Raw genomic sequence first — 22,091 nt, forward strand, 5'->3', positions numbered from 1 at the left:
AACTCACGGATGCTCCCAGTCTTGTTTTGCTGAGCTTGTCTGTGAGCACGCCAGCACCCTATCAAACAGTCCACAAATTTATTCCAGCACTCATGATGGCACCAAATCTGTTGGGGGGGGTGTGTGTGTGGCTTTTTGGTTTTGTTTTTTTTTTTTTTTTGTGTGGGAATGCAGAGTTCACCCGGCAGCAGACACACTGAAAAAGACATCAAAGAGGCACTAAGAAAACAAACTGGGGACCGCCGAGCGGCGGCAGACAGCCCCCTCCTGCCGGCTGCGCCCAGCCCTGCCGGGGAGGCCAGATCACCAGCTTCTGTTTTCATTTCCTTTACTGAGGGAGCACAGCTCGCCCCCTCGCCTCACCGCCCAGCCCCTCCGCAGCGGCACTCCGGCGGCGGGCTCCGCAGCGAGGGCGGCGGCAGCACCCCCTCGCCTCAGGGCTGGCTCCGCAGCCCAGGCCCGGGCTCTCCGCGCAGGCCGCCGCCTGCCCGCACACGCCGCACCGTTTCGGGGAGAACGGCTCTTTTCACGCTCCCCCCCCCCCCAGCAACCCAAACCCCTCGCTCGTCCGCGCCAAGGCGGGGCAGGGACACGAGTCCCCCCAACATTACCAACCCCCGGCTCCGCAGTCCCCGAGGCAGCCGGAGCACCGACACCACCGCCCCGGGCACCGGGGGCGGGGGGGGGGGGGGGGGAAGCGCAGGGGAACGCGGCGCGGCCCAGGCGGCTGGCACGGCGGGCGGGGAGGGGCGGCGGAGGCGGCCGCCTCCCGGCCCCGGCGGGCTGCCCCGGCCGGTGGGCGGCGCCGGGCGGTGAGAGGCAGGGGGCGCCTCGCCCGCCCGCCCCGGCCCCCCTCCCCGGGTGTATATAGCGGCGGCGCGGCGCGGCGCGGATGCCGCGGCGGACAAGATGGCGGCCGCCGCCAGCACGCAGCCCCCGCAGCCGCCGAAGCTGTCGCAGCTGCTGGAGCGGGACCCCTACCTGGCCCCCTTCGAGACGGACTTCCAGCGCAGGTACCGCCCCGGGCCGCCCGCCTGTCGGCGGCCTAGGCCTGCGCCGCGGGGAGGGGAGCGCCGCCTCGGTGGGGCGAGGGGCGCCGGGCGAGCAGGCGGCGACCGCCCGCCTCTGGGGGCGCCGGGGCGGGCGGGGGGAGCGGCGGGGCGGGCGGTGTCCCCTCCCCCTCCCTCCTCTCCCCTCCCCGTCGCGGCGGGGGCCGTCCCTCAGCCAGCTCCGGGGCGGCTCCGCTTCCCGCCCCGGTGGCGGCGGCGGCGGGGGGAGGGACCCGGCGCTGGGGCTTTCGTGCCGGCCTTTCCGACGGAGGCGCCTCCGCTGCGGGCGGAGCCGCCGCCGCGGCCCGGCAGGGCCTCCCGAGCCGAGCATGGCGCGCCGCTGCAGGGAGGCCTTCATCGCGGGCCTCGTCCCAGCGTTGTGGGAGGCCGTCCCGACCCCGCCGCCTCTCCGGCGCTTCGGGCGTCCTTGTCCCCCTTGGGCCCGCCTGAAAGCGGTTTCGCTTCGTCACGGCGGGGTTGGGGGTGGTGGTTCGCAGGCGAGCCTGGCCCTTGGGGCGCAGGCAGGTGTGCCGCGGGGGGAAGCGCCGTGGGCAGCTCGGGAGGGCGGTTAGCCGGGCCGCTGTCGCTCATAAAATGTATTTCAGTCCACCTGCGGTAACCTGTAAATAAACTGCTCCTGAATCTCCGTTTTCTGGAGAATTTTCCTTTAGGTGCGTTTTTGGAGATACCCCGAATCCCCAGCTCAGCTGTTCGTCAGCCTTGCAAAGGATGAAGCAGCAGAGCGTGCGTTAGGTCGGTTCCAGGTTGCCGGGCTGAGCATCCCTTTCTGTTGCCTCTCGCCGGGGGCTGCGACGCCGTCCCTCTGGCCGGGGTGGGTGGCAGGCCTGGGCGAGAGCCTGCCAGCAGCGGCTCGGGCAGGGGCGACCCGTGTCCTGCAGAGTGGAGCGGCTGGCTGGCCTTGAGAGACTGATAAAACCTCACTGGCTGTTTGGAAACAGGAATTGGGGGTTTTTATGGTGCAACTTTATATGTTGCATTTCACTAGCAGTCCTCTGATAATCAAAACTCTAGTACTGACTAATGCCCTATATCCCAGAAGTCTGGAAAAGTCTATGTATGTGGGAGGGAAGTAACGGGGAATTTGATTTTTTTAAAGTATTTAGCTTTTTTCCTTTACTATGTTACACATAGTGATTTTGACTTAGCATTACCAAGTGTCCTGTTGGGCTCTGACAGAGAACAGTGGTAAGACTAGATCTTGTAAAATAGGATTAAGGATTGAATAAACTATTAGGCTGATTTACAGAGCATTTTCTCAAACTGTAATCTCTTAATGATAGAAAAACTGAGTGTTTTAAACAATGATTCCTGGCAAGCTTGTGGTAATGTATGCAGTGCTGTAAAACACCGAATTCTTTCAGTGGGGTGTCAGGGTATAGGAAGTAATAAGTGGGTGGATCTGGCTCTTAATAAAACCATTCATTAAAACATTTGAGTTTCCCAAATGTGCCTGCTATATAAATGAGCACATCATGGATGATGGTGTTTGTGTTTCTGAGAATAGTACGGCTGTGCTGAACACAGTGAGTTTTCAAAACTTTTGTGTGCTTCCCAAGTTCGTTCATCTCAATCACAGACCTTCACATGATTCTGTTTGTATCTTGTCCCTTCCTGGCTTCTGAAACTCAAACTGGTCACTTAGCATATAATTAATGTGGAAACATGTATACTGTTAATTAGTTTAAAAGAATAAAGGAAAACTTTTGTGACAACCTGTGATAAACTGAATGTCTTATTCCAAGCCCACCCTGTCTTTCATCCTGTGGATGGTAGAGAGTGCCAAGGAGGAAGAGTATAAGCACAAGGAAATGCCTGTTGGTGTCTCCATGCCATGCTCATCCCAGCTTCCATGAACTGTGATTCAGTCTATTTAATAGCTCCAGGTGTGTTTTTATCTAGAGCTATTGCATCAAGAGTGCCCAGGAGAAAGGAGTTTTGCAGCCTAATTGCTGCTTGTGTGAAGAACCGGTTCTCTGGGGTTTTTTGAGTGTCCAGTTTTGCTTACTTTCCTCCAATTCTTTTACTGGAGGAGGTGGTGAACAGCCCGGCACAGCTCTGACTGTGCCCATGAAATCCTGAGCAGTGTGCAGCTTTATGATCTTTGTTGCAGGCTGAAGGATCCTGGTGTGTTTAACTGGTCACTGTATGAAGGTGGTCCACATGTCTGATCCGTTGCTGTGTGTTGTGTGTCTTTCCTGGCACCTTCTGAGATGGGATTTAGAACTGAAAACAGTCTTTGAGGTGAATGCTGTGTGGATTAATACAGTTGCATAATGGTATGGCACTTGCATAACTAATCCTTCAAGTAAAAGTGTAAAGCAAAATAAATCTGGCAAGCTGTCTGGAAGCAGAAATGTATTTAAATGTATTTACCTTTGAAGGTCCATGCATGCATCCAAAGTAAAGTTGCACATATTAATCTTAAATCCTACTGGCAGTAAAGTCTTATGCCCCTAGAAAGGTAGCAGTTATTCTACATGGTGACTTAAATGTCGATTGTACATTTGTGGGGCCTCCCATTTAGTAACCCATTGGATCAGGTGGATCCCACACGTAGTGTAGGAAAGGCTATGATAAAGCAACCAGGAATATGTGTTGTTGAGGAAATCTATGTATTAGGAGTTGGTCAACTGCTTGCCATGGTCTCATCATAGGTAGGGCAGGAGGACTAATTCTTAATATATATTTGATATTAACAATTCCTTTATTCTTGTAGAGTAGGAGAAGCAGGATAGGAATGATACTACTCAACTGCTGAATAAGTAACAATCTGTTCATTATTGCTTCTGATAGTCCTGGCTGGCTTTTTCTCTCTACCTTTGCTGCTGATACTCCCAGCCAGTGGCATTTTTTTGCTACTTTAAACACCAAAGATACAGGTAGTCTCAGTTCAGAACGTTGAGTTATTCCTGACAAAGGGGACAGGAGGCAGCTGTTGTGCCTGGCACCCTGTAGCACCAAAAGTGATTTACTTGCTTGGATTAGGAAGCTTTGGGAAAGAACAGAAGTGAAACAGACTTGATCCAATACAATATGTATGGGTACTTTTACTGTAGTAGTCTAAATTTCTTCTTAAATTTTGTAATGATGTTGACTTTACTTAATATTAAACAAAATAATTAAGGACTGATGGGAATTTTGTAGCTTATCGCTATCATTCTGTGTATCTCCTAGAAAAATAAAAATTGGGGATTTTGATAGAGGATTAAGGATGCTTGAGAAACAAAGCTTTTTAAAAACATATAAAAATAGTCCTCCCTTTGTCTTGCTTAGTAACAGTATGTTCTTCTACAGAAGGGAGGGGAAGTAAAAGATTTAGGTCTATTCTTGGCAGTGATATCAGCAAGTTGTTGACTCACCCTTTGGGCTTGAGTCTGTCTGCTGTTTTATCCTTAGCAGTGCATTAGCATAGCCAGATTATTGCTAGTGGAAAAATCTTGTAACTGGTTATGCATGACTGTAGTAGGATGCACGGTTAACTTAGTTATGGTGGTTTATTCTCACACTCAAAGCAGGGTCATTTCTGGTGTTGGACTGGGTTGCCCAGGACCTTGTTGGGTTGTACTGAATCTCTGAGGATGTGCTTCTACAGCCTCTTTGGGCAGCCTTTCCTGGTGTTTGGCTACCCTTATGGCAAAAATTTCTTTCTTAATAGTGTAACTTCCCTTGCTGCAACTTTGTCCATTGCCTGTGGTCTTTTTTCCTGTGTACCCTGGAGGGGAGCCTGGCTCATTCTTTGCTCTAGGTGCTCCTCCCCCACCTGTCTCTTTAGATAGGTTAAGACTGTAAGTGGATATTAGCAACCCATGCCTCCCCAAGTTAGCTTTTTCTTCTCTAGTCTGAAGAAACCCAGGGCTCTCAGGCTCAACCCGTGTACCATAGGTAGTAGAAGACAGACCAGGAACAAGAAGCTAGCTTTCTACAGAGGCCTTAGCTTGTCCTTGCTCACCTGTGCCTTGAGCAGGTGCAGGGCTATCTTGCTGGAGTTGTTCACATCCACCTCTCCTACCCTGTGCTGTGCCCCTTTACCCTCAGGAGGGTGACCATGTCTGCATGGCAATGTGCCTAATATTGAGATCTTTGAATGTTCTGTTATTTTTCCTTTTTTTTGTGGGATGGGGATGTTGAAGGATAGACAGACTTTACTTACATCAGCCTGGATTCTACAGTGTAATATAGTTATGTTGATTCATGATGAAATGATTCTATGATGTTGCCTCAAGTTCTGAGAATTTTCCTTTTGGTTTCCAGGACTGTCTCCTTGAACATCTCAAAGTATAACTTCCTGCTTTAGACAACTGCCTTTTTTCCTTTTTTTTTTTAATAAAGCCTTGTGAAGCACTGAATGGGTGCTTTGATGGGAACAAAGTGCTTTGCTATGTAAGTGATGCCTAAAATGTGATGCTAGGACCTAGTTAGGTCCTAAACATGGAGTGTGGACTACCATAGTTAAATGAGTGATTAATGGGAAGAAAGACTTCTGGACACCATCCCTCCTCAGTTGTTTGTCATGCATGGGCATGTTGTTGCAAATGGTGTGTTTGGGAAAAATAGAAATCTGTAATTTTTCCTTTTTTCTGAATGGCTGAATTTGACCCTGAGTTGAGGGGTGGGGTATTTTCTTTGGGGAGGGGAGCAATCCTTTCAATGTGTATATATAGTGAACCATTCAGCCTTGACCCAAATCACATACTATTCAGAGCTTGAAACAAGAATCTACTTAAAAAACCAAACAAATAAAAAAAACCCCCAAGTGACAGTGTTTGCATAGGATATCACTGTGTTACATTGTTTGACCATCTGTGATATGTTTTCCCACAAGTATTTTGTTAACTCCCAAGTGTTATTTAGGCTAAAGACTTTGTATAATTTAATATGTATTTTTAGTCTTTTACCTCTTAGAACATAATTGGTTCTGTTAAAACCATTAATGCCTGTGGTGTAATTGCATTTTTTATAGAGTTATGAACTGGTGTTAGAAAGTGCTGCCCATTACAATTTTCTGCTATAACAACATGCATGGCTTATTATATTTTACCAGCCCCTGTAACTGCCTCTGTAGTCTACTGACTACGTAGTCCTCAGTGAAAGCTTTTTTAATTGTTCATTTTCTAGAGTAAGAAAGTAAAAATGTACCGCTGCACAGCTTCAGTCTTTATCTTGATGAAAGCATCAAACAGGACACTGATTTGTTCAGCCAGACAAAATACTGGCTATAGTGCTTGGTCATAGGTATGAGTTGAGAGAGAAAGAGAAGGTCTCGCTTCTTCTGAAGTGTTGGTCAGTTTTTGATTGAGAAGACTGGAACATCTACTCAGTGGCTTTCATAGCTGTATTAATTAACAAGATGTCTGTCAATTGGTTCATAGGTTTCTAATAGTGTTCTTAGATCCCTCCACTCTTACAGAAGGGAAATACTTGCCATTCTCCTGTTTGTATCTACCTAATATCAGATTACTGCTGCTTTATGATGGTTCTGTCTTTTTTTTTCTCTATTTTAAGAGATGCTCAGTGGTGGGTAGTTTTCATTAAAAATGAAAAGGTGTCGAATTGGGTTTGATAGGACTGAGTAGGAAGGCAGCTGTTGAGGTCTGGCAAGTTTGGGAATGGAAGTTGAAGAGTGACCCAGCTGGAATCCTAGTTTTAGATGATAATGGGGAGGGAGGGAAAGGCTGGAGTAAGATCTGTCACAGAATTAATGCAACTACTATGTGTTATCTGTGTAGGGAGCCATGATGCGAACTCTGAAAAACTGGATTTTCCTTTTCTCTTTTGTCTCATACAGGCTGCTGTATTGGGTGTGCAAAACTAAATGTTCACAAAAAACCAATGTTATATACAGTGCTGTATTTTTCTTTTTTTTTGGTGGCATCCCAGAAGTTCCATTAACTTCTGCTGAGCTAATCAGAATGATTCTAGAGCCCTATAGAAACCAATACATGTCAGTTTAATGGAATATATGCTTCTGCATTATGGTAGTCTTTAGAATGCGTTTGTGCATTGGAATTACTAACCCTGACAAGCACAGCTTACTGCATCACTGATGACCTTAATTTTTAAGTCTGTTAGGAAGTAGTTACACAGGCTAATGTACATCTAGTATATGCATAATATGGTCATAGTCCTCATCAAAAGATTCAAGTTGGCAATTGTCTTAATAGCTGCTAGCTTTACAAAAAGGCAGGATGCTATTAAAATGTAGGTATTGTGTTTTGTTAGCAAGGCAGTTGCCTTTGTACGCGAATTAAAACTAAGCACTCTCTGAAAAACTGAGTAGAGGCCCCCTCAGCTCTGTTACATAGTGTTAGCATGTCTGAGGATGTTGGATGGGCTCTGAAAATTTTCCCAGAATTTTAAAACAATAGATTATGTGACCAGGAATCTAATTACTGTCTCATTGTAATAGTGAGGAAAAGCTTTGTGTTGCCAAATACTTTAAATTCAAGTATTTATGCATGTTTCTTTACTACTTCCAAGCTGTAAAGAAGGCATTCTTATTATGGAGGACTGTCTTAAATTGACATCCTATCTCATGAAGATGCTTTTCTCCCCCTGTTCAATTTCAATATTTATGTATACACATTTCTCTTTCCCCTCTGTCTCCCTGTTACCTTCTATTTACTCCCACTATGCTTTCTAATCCTAGCTGCTCCTTCATCTTCTGTCTTTCACAAAAGAAGCTCCTTTTCACTTGTGCAGTGTCAGAGATCTAAAACCTCTCACTCATGCTTCAGTTTACTTTGTACTTCTGAAACTTTTCTTCATATAGTTATTCATTAGCTTGAAAAGAAAATAATGTCTTAAGGCAATGTGTCAAGTGCAACAAGATCAGGTTTTTGTATTTAAAATGTTTAAAACATGAGTTTTCCTCTGGAGGAAAAAAAAAATTCTGCAAAAAAAGTTTCTAGGTGTAATATGGCTTGCCTCTTCCCCAAGTATCTGACAATTTATTTGACATTCTTATAGCACCTTATTTTAACAAGTTGAAGGCTAATTATTAGTGATGATTCCTCACCATGCTGTGAGGAATAGGCCTCCAAGCTGCTTAGAACAACAGTCTGTTTTGCCTGGTGTAGCTGTTGGAAGCACCTTACCAATGAATGTTATCTGGACATTATTTGCGATGAAAATCCAGCGTAGGCCCTTGATCTAATATCTCAGAATAGATGTCTGAAGACATGTCTAATGACCCAGGTCAACTAGTTCACTTATGTGAACATCTTCAAACTGTTCTATTAATCTGGGCATTCCTAATGCTAAATTTATTTTAACCTACTCTCTTGAGATACTTCAAAAGAAAAAAAAAATGCCTTACTGACAGTTTCTTTAAACATGCAGCTCCAACTCTATTGACTAATGTTACTTGAAGGTAGTGGTAGCTCTAATGCTTTCTATTTGACACCCTCCTCCTTTCTTTGGTGCTGTTGCTCAGGCACAGTATAGTTACGGTTCACACATGTCCTTGCTGTTCTGGTGTGCCTTGTTGCTGGACTTTGTGCTAGCATGTCTGCCATTGCGCTTAGCACTAGAGAGAGAAAATAAGTTCCCAGTGGGGCATGATGTTCGGGTAAGGGTGGACCTACTCTCCCCAAAGTAGGAGTACCACTGCTAGAAGGTTATGCTAAGTTCAAAAAACGTAGCCTAGATCTGCAGAAGGAACTGAGTGATGCTCAGTCACACACAAAATCAACTTCTAAGTGCTTAGCTCATGGAATAGAAAACATAAGTTTTGACCCTTGTGTGAAATAGTCTTGCATTCATTGAGCGATTTGTCTCCATTCGTGTTCCACAGTCCTCAAAATGAGGTTGGGATCCAAGTCCTGCCACTTCCAAGTGATGCTGGCATGAGGCACCAAAGTAAGGGTGATTCCTTTGTGGTAGGAGTAGGAAAGTAGAGAAACCCTTCTAAAGTAATACTTTGGGAGAGTGTGGACTTCAAGTGTATCAGTATTTCTTCTTTGATTCCTCCCACTCCAAACCAAACCAAAACCCCACCTTTTTGGTCAGGAAAAGGCTTATAGGAATGTGGGTAAGCTAACGTGTGCAGACAGACTTCATTGATCTTGAACGGTGGTTAAATATCACCGCAAAGATGTGCAACTGGAAGAGATTTATTTTTCTATTTCTGGGCAATGTTTAGAGTCTGATCTTCATTTGCACTCATCTTTTTTGAGAGCGGGAGCTGATAGGGAAGGCTCTTTAGGAGACACTGTATTGGGACAAGTGGAAAATAAACTTTTAGTGTTGGTCACAAATGTGGATGTAGGTAGTTTATTATAGTTGGCGTGGGGATTTTTTTTTTTGACAAAACGATGCATTAGATGGTTGTTCAAGCAAGTCCCTCTGTGCCCACTCTGTCGGGGGCCAGACTTCTGTTTTGAGCGTACTCTTTTTCCTAGCATGTCACTGATAGGCAGGCTACACGCCTGTGCAGGGTATGTGCCTCCAGGCATTCCGCATGGTCGCATGTGAATGTGACGCTGTCATCAGATCTAAGTTTTTGGGTGTATAAGCATTTGATAAGATCCTGTGGAGGAAAGGCAGGAGGGCCGGGGGGATTGTCTAAAGGACTCCTATTAAAATCATGCTGAGTTACTGTACGTTTGAAATGAAAACATGCTGCACTACCACAACTGTTTGGAAATTGACCATCTCAAATGAATTCATTGCATAAACATAGGAGTCAGCAGCTCATTTTAGCAGCTTTAGGGGGTATCCTGATTGTACTGTACCTGCTATCCCAGCAAAAAAAAAAGTTTAATAAATTGTTGCATGTGCCAGGCTTAAGCAGATACCTTGGGTGTTTTAGGCTGTCTAAAATGCCCTTGGACATCCCTGTTCACGCAAGCAAGTCTTACTGTTAACATCATTGTTTGATACCTATTGTGGTAGATATCCACAGTATAAATGTTCCTGGTTTGACTGGGATCGGTAAACCGTAAGTTAGTTAATGCTTTCCATTCTAAGACTTATGCAGCTCACTTTGAAATTATGAATCTTTGATTGCTTTCAGTAAGATTTAATTTGTCCTACATAAATAGTTCTTCCTGCCAAATGCCACTCCTCTAGGAAATTGTTGAAGTTTAATAGAAATTAAAAGTGTTGCATACTGCTTTGGTGTGCCAGCTTTTTTGAGAAAGTTTGGGCAGCATGCTGGTTACAAATACTTGCACAATAACTTTGTATTGTTACACAAACAGTAGCAATGACTCCACATAGAAGCATTTGTGAAATAGATGTGATGTTTTGGGACAGGAGCTGGTGCAGGGGCTCTCCAGTGGTTAGAGCTAAAATCCACTGTTTTTTTTGAGAAGAAATTGGAGAGAACCACTGAAGTATCACAATCTGTATACTTTGTGTATAAAGGTAAGAACTTAAGGCAAATAAATACTTTTTGTCAGTTCTCAAATCCTTCCTTGGTTTGTATTTTGATTGGACTTGTCATCTGATACTACCTCTTCTCTGTCCCACCCTTCTGCAATTGCCCTCCTCACCCCTTAAAACCCATAACATCCCTAGGAGAAATATAGGAGAAAAGGGGAAAAAATCCCTCCTTTGTAAGAAAGGAGGGAACAGAGATGAAAAAAAGACATGCTTTACAACTTCAGGGTCTGTCTAGACTACAGTTGTTCTATGAGACTGTTGAAGTGGTGGAGAACATGTTAAAACTTCTGAATGAGCCAGGTGACTCAAATCTACTGTCTGAACAAACAAATCCTCTGTCTTGGTTGACGTGAACTCCCAGGCTTTAACTCAATCTTTGGAAAGCTCATGGATTATCATATATTTCAAGTTCAATACATGGATATTGTTTGTACTAAAATATTTCAGTTTTCAGGAGTAGGCAGTATGCGTCCAGTACTGCCAATGGCATGGGCTCTCTGAACATGCGTGTGAGGTTATCCAGTGAAGCATAGTCTGTTGGAAAAGGTTTTTTGTTTCCCTTTCTTTCAATAGAGATCAGATGTGTTCCGTAAATTTTTCATTCTCGCTTAGAGGAAGTGATTTAGAAAAATACAGCTTAAAAAAAAAACATTGTAGCAATAACTTTACATTTTTCATCTTGCAAGTAGTATGGTGGTTGTACTATCTTCTCGCTTTGGCACAGTTTTTAGGAGGCTAAATAGCTGTATCTACTTGCCCCCATTTTTTTAGTTAGGATGCTACCTTCTTTGCCCCGTCTTTCCGTCTTTGTGTTCAGCTCTTTGCTACTTTACACTGGCTAGCAGTTGTTTTGAACAACAGCAGGTACTTGTGCAATACTGAACTGTAAGCATGTAGCACCAATAAGAAAATAATCTTTTCATTGACAAACTCCAAAGGGATGGGAGAGAGATGCTGCAGGAAAGCATAGTGTTTAGGTTAGCTACTTTGGTCTGTATTCATTGTCTAAGCAGTTTTTTCCCTTTCTTAAAACAAGCGAATCAAAATAGGTATTACAATGTTTTGTCAGGCAGTAAGGGAGAAAGACTAAAGTGATAAGGGTTTTAAAAAAAGAAGCAATTAAGGTAGCACTTTGGTACTGGTGACAGTATCGGAAAGGTTTGGTTTTTTCCTTTCCTCCTCTTTTCAAGAGGAGGAAAAAAAAGAGGGGATCCCTGAAGCTTTTGAAAGAAAGGCCAGTGCCTGGGCTGTGTGGAGATGTCACTTGATCTGCAGGTAGCTGTTTCTTAGTCTGTGCAAAATTCAAGGTAGTTAGCTGTATCTTAGCTTTCAGTGGTGTAAAGTTGTGTTGTTGGTTTTTTTTTTATTTGAGTGTGAAAGCTAGCTTTTCTTTTGTTTGCTGTACAGCTTTCTTGTAGCCTTTGGAGAAAATACATTAAAACATCTTTATTAATTGCACTTTATATACTTAATGCACAAGTGTATATACACACACTGAGCTTTTTTGGAGGAGTTTCTAGCTAGCACATCTATATATCCAGCCTCTGTTGGGGTTCATTGGCAAGTTTAACTATGGCTTATGGAATTCATTGACTTAATCTGTGGCATATTTGATATGAGTTTTCTAATAAGAGTGAGTTCTTTAATGCTTAGTTTTATAAACACCAGAAAGGTTTTTTCAAAATATTGCTGCTTTATTTTAATCCTGTTTACAACAATTGGGAAGTTTTTAAGAAAAAAAAAAAAATCAGGCTCCTAACAGTCTTTTTTTTTAAATAGCAGCAAACAGATTTTTTAATAGTAATGCTATTGCAGTGTAATTTGAATGTGATTACAGTGATTAGTTCTTTCAGACAGAAAATTATAAATAGCACTTGTTAGCATCTAGATTTATTTGCCAAACTTCTTTGGATTTTCTTTATATCATCAAAAAATTCTGGACAGAAAATATTTTTCTAGCTACTTCTTGTTATCCTGAAAGTATGAGTTCATAAATCTGATTATTTGTTATTTCACTTAAACACTGTAAATTAAGGTAAATAAAACCACCTCAAAATGGAAGACTACCGCTTCGTTTCCCTCCCCTGCCCTCACAGTTTTAGATGCCACATAATTTTAGTGATAGGTGTATGTAGAACTTTCCTCAAGAGTTCAAGGTGTTTTATTAGCTGGTGTGGTGCATTCTTTTTTGAGAAAGGGGCCTTGGATTATAATGTCAGTGTATAAAAGTGTAATGTATGAAATGTGGTTTTTTTCATGTTGCTAAGGTACACCGTGGATAAAAAGCTCGAGTTTGCAGGAGGGCAAGACTGGGGGAGGTTAGAGATGTTAACTACCAGATTTAATCTACAGAGTGATAATGCCAGGTACTGACATTATGTGGGGAAATTTAGCTGTGTTACTTGTATACAAATTCCACCCCTCTATCCCCAGAATTTGCCATGAAGTGAATGCTGATTCATAGTGTGATCTGTCTCTTCTCTGATTTTAAGATTTTATTTTTTTTTCCAGAGGCAGGTCTGAGCATGTTTTAGGGCTGAAGATGGCACATAAGCTAGTTTCAAATTCACTTTGTCCTCAGACTGGCATGGGGCACTCCAGCAGGTTCCCATGCAGTGGCTGGCAACTCATGCTAACATTCAGACTTCTCAGGCCCAGAGTATGAGGCCCAACAGAGCAGATAGGGTCTGTTCAATGTCACCAGCTCCTCAAATACAATGTCTTCTGCAAGGCTCCAGTACAGTGTGTTTCAACAGGTTTCATGCATGTATTATTTAAACTTAAACTGCTTATCTTAACTTTTTTTGGATTGAGTAATAAAAATACAAGTTCTTTGATGCTGATAAAGTTCTTAATGGCAGCAGAGTACTTGATCTGTAAATCTGATTTTTCAAAAATACAATTTTCCTTCTGAGGAAAGCAATCTGCCACTTTTTCCATGAACTGATAAGAGTGGAAAAGTAGTGTTCATAGTACAGAAGTTAATCTAGTCCTTGACACCTTTAACTGGTAGAAGGTGTCTGTAGGTTCCACAATTGGTAAAATTAAGAGCATAGTCAATTTGTATATGGAGATATATGTATTTCAGCTACAACTTGTGAATTGTGGAAATGACGTGAAAAGCTTTACTAAAACATTAGGTACCTAAATAGACCTAATGATTATTCTCACTTGAAAATTTAACAAATTTGGACCTAAAAAGCGCTTGGATGTCAACTATTTTAGCACAGCCAGTAAACCAGGAATGTTGTAACTGCACAATAACAATGACTGGATTAAAGTATCTTTGCATTCTGAATAGAATCTCTTTTGGACCATGAAGTTATGGACTGAGCATTATAAGATAACGAGTGATGTCTTTGAGTGTGACTATCAGCCATTGTGTATTTTGGCCAAGCTATTTGGTTTTTTGCTTAACAGTAAATAGTAGAAACAATTACATAAACAAAAAAAACCTACTTTCTTTAATACCAGAAGCAAAACTTCATCAGAGCTGTGGGTCTTTGAATTGCAGAACAAGTAAGGTGTCACCTTCCCTAATATTATAAATAAGGTATTGTCATCAAAGTAGGCATCCCACTAAGCTTTCAACAACAGTCATGGTTGACTTTGAGTGGTTTCCAACTTAAAATGAGGGTAGCTGTATGTGGCAATTATGTCCTTTAAGTGTCATTTTAGAACACTTTGACCATAATGACTTCTGACAGAAACATCTCCCAGGCCCTACAGAGGTAGGAAATGCCAAGTCTGTCAAGATCTGATTCTTTTCCAGGTATCCCTCTGAACAGCTTGTTTGTCCTTACATAGCAAGGATCAGTGTAGTTTGCTGCAAATCCAGTACCTGTCAGTTAATGTTGTTCAATTATAACAGTGTTTTCTTAAAAATGCTTAGTCAGTTCTGGGGTGTCGGTTGGATAATCATTGTGTTACTTGGCAGGGAAACCAAAAAAGGTAGGTATTGAAGTAGAAAGTCCACAGAAAGCAGAAAATGTCCACAGAAAGACATTGCCAGAATAGCATACAATATTGGAGAAGTGATTGTACAGTGAATACAGTGTATAGGTGCAAGAGTGTGCTTTTGAGAATACAAATTGTTGTTGGTGCCCACTCCAACCCAGACAAAACTGGTAGTGATGAATTCCTTGGTCTAACGGCATCTGCACTAAGGATTTTTGCACAAAAAGCGTATTGCTCACCAGTAGCATTTGCTAATACATTAACAAGAAGTTCTAATGTAAACCTGGTTTTAGAACAATAGTCTTCACATTTTGAAAGGTTAGAGACAGCTTCTAGGTGCACTTGCATAAGTCTGTTAGATGTTGCTGTGACTGAAGTACAAATTTTGACACCATACTTGTGCAACTTGTGGACTTCACTAAGAGGAAGCAGACCGGGCTTTGGGTATTTGGCTTTACTGGTTACTGTGGGTCATCAGTTTCAAAGGCTGCTCTTGGTATTATTGACTCGTCAGCAGCCTATGTATGTATGGCTGTTTAAGTAATTGTAAAAATGCCACCGAGATTTCTTCACAGATAGGTTTTCTTTAAATGTTTAATGAGGCTTGTCTAATACAAGCAACAACATTTAGTCTGTGCTAAGGAAAGCAATGGGACAGTAGTAAACTGCAGTGATTTTTTATTTCTTTGTGACATTTTCTAAACTCAGTTTCATCTGTCCAGCTCTTGCTTGTTCAAAACAACAGATGTGCTGAGAAAGTCAAGATTCTTTGTTGTATTATTCCCTTTTTCTGTTTTCTAAGTTTTTCTTGGTCATCTTTCCCAGGCTCTGTGGGTTGTCTGCCAGGAACCGCAAAAAATCCAGCCATTTGTCAGAGGGGAGAAGGCTTTCAGACTCTGGAACCTTTTCTGGCATTCATTCTGACAGTATCACTCCATGATAGGTGTCAGACAACATGGCGCTTACCATCATGTCTGTTATAGTGTTTAATACAAACACAATACATACATCTTGAGTTGAACAGGAATAGGTTTTAGCCTTTGGTGTTCTATAAATTAAGCGCCATAGCGATGATGACTGGTTGAGAAGAAGCAGGAGAATAAAGACCAGAAATTGCTTGTCCTGTGTTTTGGTGTTTGTGGGGATTTCTTTTGTAGCATTACTCCTGGTATCTCCAGTGAGTGCTGCTAGTTGGAGCAGGATGGTAAGACAGAACTTTGTCAGAGAAACAATGGCATAAAACCTTAAAATTACTAAATCAACTTGTTTACCACCTTGTCGGAGTGGTTGAAGGCTGGCGCTTGTTTCCTTCTGGCACAGAGAAATGTCATTTTGGTATGATGGCTCCAAACCCTAGCTTTGATGTTTCTGATCATGCAAAAGCACAAGTGATGATCAGGAGGAAAAATAAGGATAAGCTTTTTTTTTTGTTGAAGGACCAACAGTTCTTGTGGCAAAGAAACTGTCCAGCAGAAAAGTAGGAATAAACAGTAGTTTGTGGCTGGCTTTGTAATGTATTTCATACTTCGTAATGCTGTAGCTCAGTAAATTTTTTCAGACATCTGGGTGGTTTTATTTCTTTTAAACCAGAAAGGGCTTTTTGTGGAGGTATGGGGTGTTGTTTTTTAATATCTGTCTGTAGTCGATTAGCTTCCTGAATCTGTTTTGCTGAAGTTTTTGATCCTCAAATGTCAATGCAATGAAAGTACTCAGTCCCCTGCAGCTTGTAAATGACTTTTCTGGCTTTCTAAAGCTTTGTGCAGAATAGGCTGACCAAGACCGAGATTTCCTGAACAGTTCTATTGGAGAAGATAGGAGGGAAGTTAAAAACAGTTAGTCAAGAGTGCTCTGGGTCTTGCTGTGCTTCATCAACGTGGTATTCCTGCTGTGGTTTGCTTTCCCGTGCAGAAGAGAAAGAGGTTTTGTAGAAACCTTGAAATTCAGTGGGGTATGAGCTTTCACCTGGTAATATAAAAATCTAATAGTCTGTAAGATGTAAACAGGCATCTAGAAAGCAGTAGGGATGGCACTAGTGTTGTACGTGTGTTTTGGCAATGAATGCATCATTTATTAGGTTAGAAGCTTTGCCTTGATTTTCTGTTCTCCTGCTATTTCTACTGATAGTCTTTCATCAACTAATCCCCTTGTAAACTATGAAAGAAACTATAAGGAAACTGAATTGAAAAGAAAATTGTGGTCTTGACAGAAGAACTCGGGAAAAGTCCCTTTGTGATAGGGAATAAAGTGGGAAGTAACTGGGGGATGTGTAGTTCCTTCTGCTCATGGAGTATGACATGCTATAGACTGGGGGGGGGATAAAATGAAGCTTTGAGGGCTTAAATAGCTGTAAATAAGAGTCTGTAACTCAAGTGCTTACTAACTGTTTGCCAGGCTGTGCAACGTGTGCTCCCCCTGACCCGAGCATGTTTAAAGAACTTGGTAGTTGGTGAGAAAACTGTGCTCTGTTCTAGTACTTCTTGATTTGTGTGCTTTGGGCTATATAAGCACAATGGTTTTTATTGGCTTTATTGTTGCTTCTTCTATTCTTCAGGTATCAAGATTATGTATGACCTTATTTGAATGACACAGACAATTTTAAGATTGTTTAATAAATATATCCCTGGCAAACAAGCTGGTCTGTTGCAGTGTAGGATGTCAGATTTTAAGTCTAATATTTCAAAACTTTATTGACTTGGAAGTCTGGATAGATGGTGACCTGTTGAGGATAAAATGTTAGGATACTGTTGCATATACTACCATAAGATTCTAATATACTTTGCTTCCTCAACCTTTCATAATACAGCCAAAGCAAATTTTGACAGAAGCCAGTGGGATTTCATGCACACACATGCATGTACACACACAGTGCTTATTGTAATATAAATTTGAATTCCTGTTGTGTCAAATAACTTTATTTTGCAACATTTTAAAAACTTAATTGTCTCAACAAAAAGAAAATGGACAAGGGTGGGTGAGAGTCCAGGCAAACTTGGGAGCAGAGGGAAAGGGAAATAGGGGATGAAGATTTGCAGACCACCTCTAGAGGTTGTGGCAAAACCTTGGATTACATCTCTTTTCTGAAAGTGTCAGACTCTGCTGCTGTGTTCTGTTTTCCAGCTATGAAGAGGAAGTCTGTGGTGTGGGGGTTGTTTGTGGGTAGGTTTTTTAATAATAGTTAGGGTGATTATAAGATGACTGGAACAAACAAGTTATAATTGCAACCTGTAGTATTACTTTTCATGATGACTATTGCAGTGACATGGTAATTGCAGATCATGCAAGATCTATAACTTCTGTGGTAGAGTACTGCTTCTGCTGGCTCCTTCCTTTGTGCTCTGCCGTGATAGCTGATGAGAGAGCTGGTCAAATGCAGGGAGCTTGAATAATTGCATCATTGTATCGTGTGTGAGATACTATCAACCTTCAGGTAGAATAATGGTGTATTTCAGTGTGACTCTTCACTAAATCTTACTGTTCTGATATCCTGACTAGATATCACTAAGAAATTTTTGTTAGTAGGTGGAATCACGTAACTACTTTTTCTTAAATTCCTGGAAATACAGCTGACTGCCAAATCTTAAAAGAATAGCTTGTGCACTATTCATGATGCAATTTGTATTGGATCATGTCAGTACTCCAGTGAATGACATATATTATGGGAGATGTTTATACCTTACTGAAATCCAGGCAAACAAAACAGATGTCATGATAAATTTCTGACAATACAAAACTCCCATGATTATTGCAGACAAATCTTGAAGTAACTAAATATTATGAAAGAGTAAAATATACGAACTTTTTGTGTGTTATCAGATCTTGACAGATATTCTGTTGCATCTTCTATTTGCTGTTTACATTAGTTACCTCATTCATGCTTTCTCCTGCCACCAGAACCATTTTTCATCTGCCTTGTAAGCATTTGTTGTGTACTTTTTACACAGGGAGCAATCTGTAGTATGTATTGTGGGTGTGCAAACAAGCACTTCGTAGTCTTTGGGGAGTTTGGGATTCTGAGGCTGATAATAAATCTTTCTTTTGCAAAGTGCAGCACTTGGTTAGCTTACAAGATACTGGGAGGAAATTCCCTCCAGAGTGTTAATTACAAAGAAAGAAAAAGATTTCAGAAAGATGGAAATTATAATCAAAAACTTACATATTTAGTAGTAATCTAGAACTGATTTTCCTTTATGCATGGTTCCTGTAACCTGTAATGTCTATGGTGCTTCTGGGTTGTGTCTTAAAGTATGCTTTCAGAACAAAAGTATTTCTGGAGCAAAATGTATCATAACAATTGCTGATTGTGTATCATAGTTATAACTCTTAATGTTTCAGTGTTATTAAAATACATTAATCAGAACACACTGCATACTTCTGAAACTTAGAATTTTAGAGGATATTGTCAGTTTGTATGGAGCTGGTGGGATGGGACCATACAGCTCACAAATAATGGAGATTGCAAACACAAGCAATCATATAATATGGCAGCATTTGTTCTTCAGTCTTCAAAGTTGTTAATGAAATGAGACGAATTTGGTTATTCAGCTGTGTCCAAGGTATGCTATTAATGGATTTGATGGGGGGGGGGCACTGTTTGTGTACATGTGTCTTGTGTGACCTTTTTGGGGAATGGGTTTTTGTAGGTTTTTTGTTGTTTCTGTCTGAATTTCTCTGAACTGTCCAAGCAGCTAGGATTTTCTGGACTCTTGCAGTCAACAAACATTGAAGTTCACTGAGTGGTCTTCAGAATAGCTGTCATGGGTGCAAGTTAAAATTACTTCTAGGTTTATTTATGTTTCTGGGAGAACAAACAAAAAGGAAATTAATTATTAAACTTCAGCAAGCTGGGATAGTTTCTGTTGCTTTCACACTGTGCCCCCCCCCCCCCCCCCAAAAAAACACCCACCCCAACCAACCAAAACAAAAAAAAAACAAACCAAACAACACTTTGACAACTAGTTGCTACTCAAAATTTATTCTTAAAGCAAATACAGAGGGTGCCCGATGCTGAAATTTGGTCTAGAAAGAGCTAGTTGACCAGCAATGGGACAAGATTTAAAGTGTAGGCCTTGCATTCTGTTTGTTTTGTAAAAAGTTGCTATGTCATGTTCATTGCTACTTGTGTTAATAGGCATCTGCCTCTACCAAAATATTTATTTTGAAACTGCTTACCTGTTTTGCCTGATAGTTTAATATGTAAATAATGAGTTAAAGAACAGCTTTTCCCTTCATGCTACCTTAAACTTTTAACAGAATGGATTTAATTTCATTTTCATGGCTTTTGTTTTTGTGTCTTGGCTATGTGTGAGCTATTTGAAATGTTAGATGCATAAAATTGTATGATGGGCACTTGTGCTTGTTTTGAGAACTGTATGGAGAAAAGTAGCCCTGTTGCTTGGGGAGTTCAAAGCCTGGCTTTGCTCCAAACTGAGGTGAAGAAGGGGAGGGGGAAGGCCTTGCCAAAAGGTAAGGTTGTGGGCAAAGAGCAGGTCAGGTCTTGGCTGTGGGCCCCTGCTTGGCCCTTGCCCCTGAGCTGGGGAGTGCCAGGAGCCTGCGGTGCAGAGGAGCTGAAAAGGAGGGCTGGTGGGGAAGCCAGCTCTGCTGGCTAGGTCCTGTGTGCTGTTAAAGGGTCTTAAAAGAACGGTGTCATATAATGTATGGAAGTTGAAGTCCATATTAGCTGTGTTAGAGTATAAATGTAAGTCCCCCAAAATTCAAGTGTTACGTAGGTGCAGTGCAGTTCTAGCAACTCTTTAATGCTGCAAAAGAGGGATGAATTAGTGGTTTGAGCTCTTCAATATTGCCCAGATCAGTTTTAGTTCATATTGTTCATTACATATACTGATGTGCCTTCAAAATTTTGTTTTTTATCGTGGATTTTTCTCATAAGCAATCTGAAAGTATAAATTTACTTAGGAATAATTGATAATTTTAAGTTTCTCTCAAGAAGTCATCTGGCAAGTTGAAAATCTCTTTTATTCAGCTGTACGTACGATGCATGTAAGGGGGGGAAAAACCATATGTTCAGTTTAGACCTGAGACTTGCTTATTGTTGTCTTCCTCACAGTTACGTGATGGAGCACCTATAACTTGTGTGCTGGTAACCTTGAATGAGCTGCTCTTGCTCCTGTGATTCCATGGGGGGCATGAAACTTAACTGCACCAGCTGTGTGATATTTTGGATATGGGAAAGAGGCCGTGGTTCTGGCCTGTGTTTACATGTCTGACCTGTACTAAAGGACTGGTAGTGAGAAGGGCCTTTCTACAAGAGTCTTATCTGTCAGGTCTGTTGCTGAAAGCTTTTTATCATAACCAAATGTAAGTCTATTGTGTAACATAATGTATTGGGATGGCAAACTAGGGCTTTCTGAACAAAGGTATCTGTAAACTTTGTCAAACAGTGCACTCACTGATGGTCTGTGGCTTAACTTTTAAAAGGACTATAATAGTTCATTTAGCATGCAAATTCTTAGAGGTATTAAATGCTCAGCTCAGAAAAATGCGAGAATAATTAAGAATTTTTCTTGTAGTCTGTCATTTGTTTACTCTAAGAATCCAGGCTTCCTTTAAAAGATCTTAAAATGAGGGAGATAGTCTCTTACACAGCAAAGGGCTGTAAGTATCTATGCAATGTGTGGGCATTAAACTAATTCTAGCCATCACACTGTAGTGAGTCAAACTGTCTGGTTCCCTCCCTGGTGATGTAGAGCTATGCTGATTTGGCTTAAGGGAGGCCTGCAAAGGAAGAAAGGCATGTTAAACAGAACTGCCCCCAACAGCAATGGGCACCTCTTCAAAAGCCACAAAGAACATTGTGGCTGTCTTGAAAATTTAGGATTAAGTTATTTTATATCCTGGAGACTGGTGTCCTTTGTAAAGGACTTCCCTCCCACCCGTGTTGATTTATTCAGGATTTTTAAGTTCAGCCTTGTAGAATTAGGGCTGATGCGCTTGATTTAAAGTTACCAAAAGCTGACTGAAGTGTAGGGTAAGGTCCTAGGTTTTGTAAAATTTGTATATTGACACCATTTCACATTAAGAATCCCATTGCTGGCATAAATGAGAGGCTGACGGTAGCAGTTACAGAGGGATTGGCAGTCAGTAGCAGGAAGGTACATAAGGTAAGATGTGGTAGCTTCACATTGCTGTTAATTTGGTGAGATGGAAAACAAGGGGTCCCTTTCCTGTAGAGATAAAACACTGTTGAACAGCAGTTCTGTGCTTCAGTTCAGGAAGGAGACGTGGTAGCATTACCTTTCCTGAAGGCTGGCACCCTCTGTTGCAGAATACTCAGGGGTATGGATTGTCTCTTGTTCTAATTAGTTATCCAGGAAGAAAGACTCAAAAATTGCACCAGTAATATTTGGTTAAAAAGGTTAAGAAAGAAGAAGAAAAAAAATCTGTAGTCTTGGATAATATCTAGTATGTATACAATCTTGCATCCATAATCCTCCACTCAGTGTTATATACATCGGTGCTGAAAACTCTAGAATTTCTTGTCAGTATTAAATTGGTCTATGTTTCCAGAATGCTTTGAAACAATAATATATATTAAAATTAACTTTGTATGTGTGTATACACACACATATATGTATAATGTGTACTATGCAATTCTATAACTTGTATATAAGGAATTAAAATAGAAATAACTAGGTATATCAATTCCTTGTGAATATGTGGTTA

At 41.6% G+C, this 22,091-nt stretch overlaps 1 protein-coding gene across 4 annotated transcripts in view; it reads left to right on the forward strand.

Annotated features, from left to right (window-relative positions):
- The first annotated feature begins 815 nt into the window (after window positions 1-815).
- GBE1 (1,4-alpha-glucan branching enzyme 1) overlaps window positions 816-22,091 on the forward strand; it is a 165,765-nt gene continuing 144,489 nt past the window's right edge. Inside the window, exon 1 of one of the 4 annotated variants that reach the window (XM_087758415.1) lies at window positions 816-1,013. In XM_087758415.1, coding sequence (XP_087614541.1) covers window positions 910-1,013 — 104 coding nt within the window. In that variant the 5' untranslated portion in view covers window positions 816-909. The remainder of the gene's footprint in view (window positions 1,014-22,091) is intronic. The other 3 variants (XM_087758416.1, XM_087758417.1, XM_087758418.1) reach the window with 3 other exon arrangements.

This window comes from Nipponia nippon, unplaced genomic scaffold (genome assembly GCF_047370975.1).
Source record: "Nipponia nippon isolate SJK-2023a ecotype South Korea unplaced genomic scaffold, ASM4737097v1 scaffold_2, whole genome shotgun sequence".
NCBI classification, from domain to species: Eukaryota; Metazoa; Chordata; class Aves; order Pelecaniformes; family Threskiornithidae; genus Nipponia; species Nipponia nippon.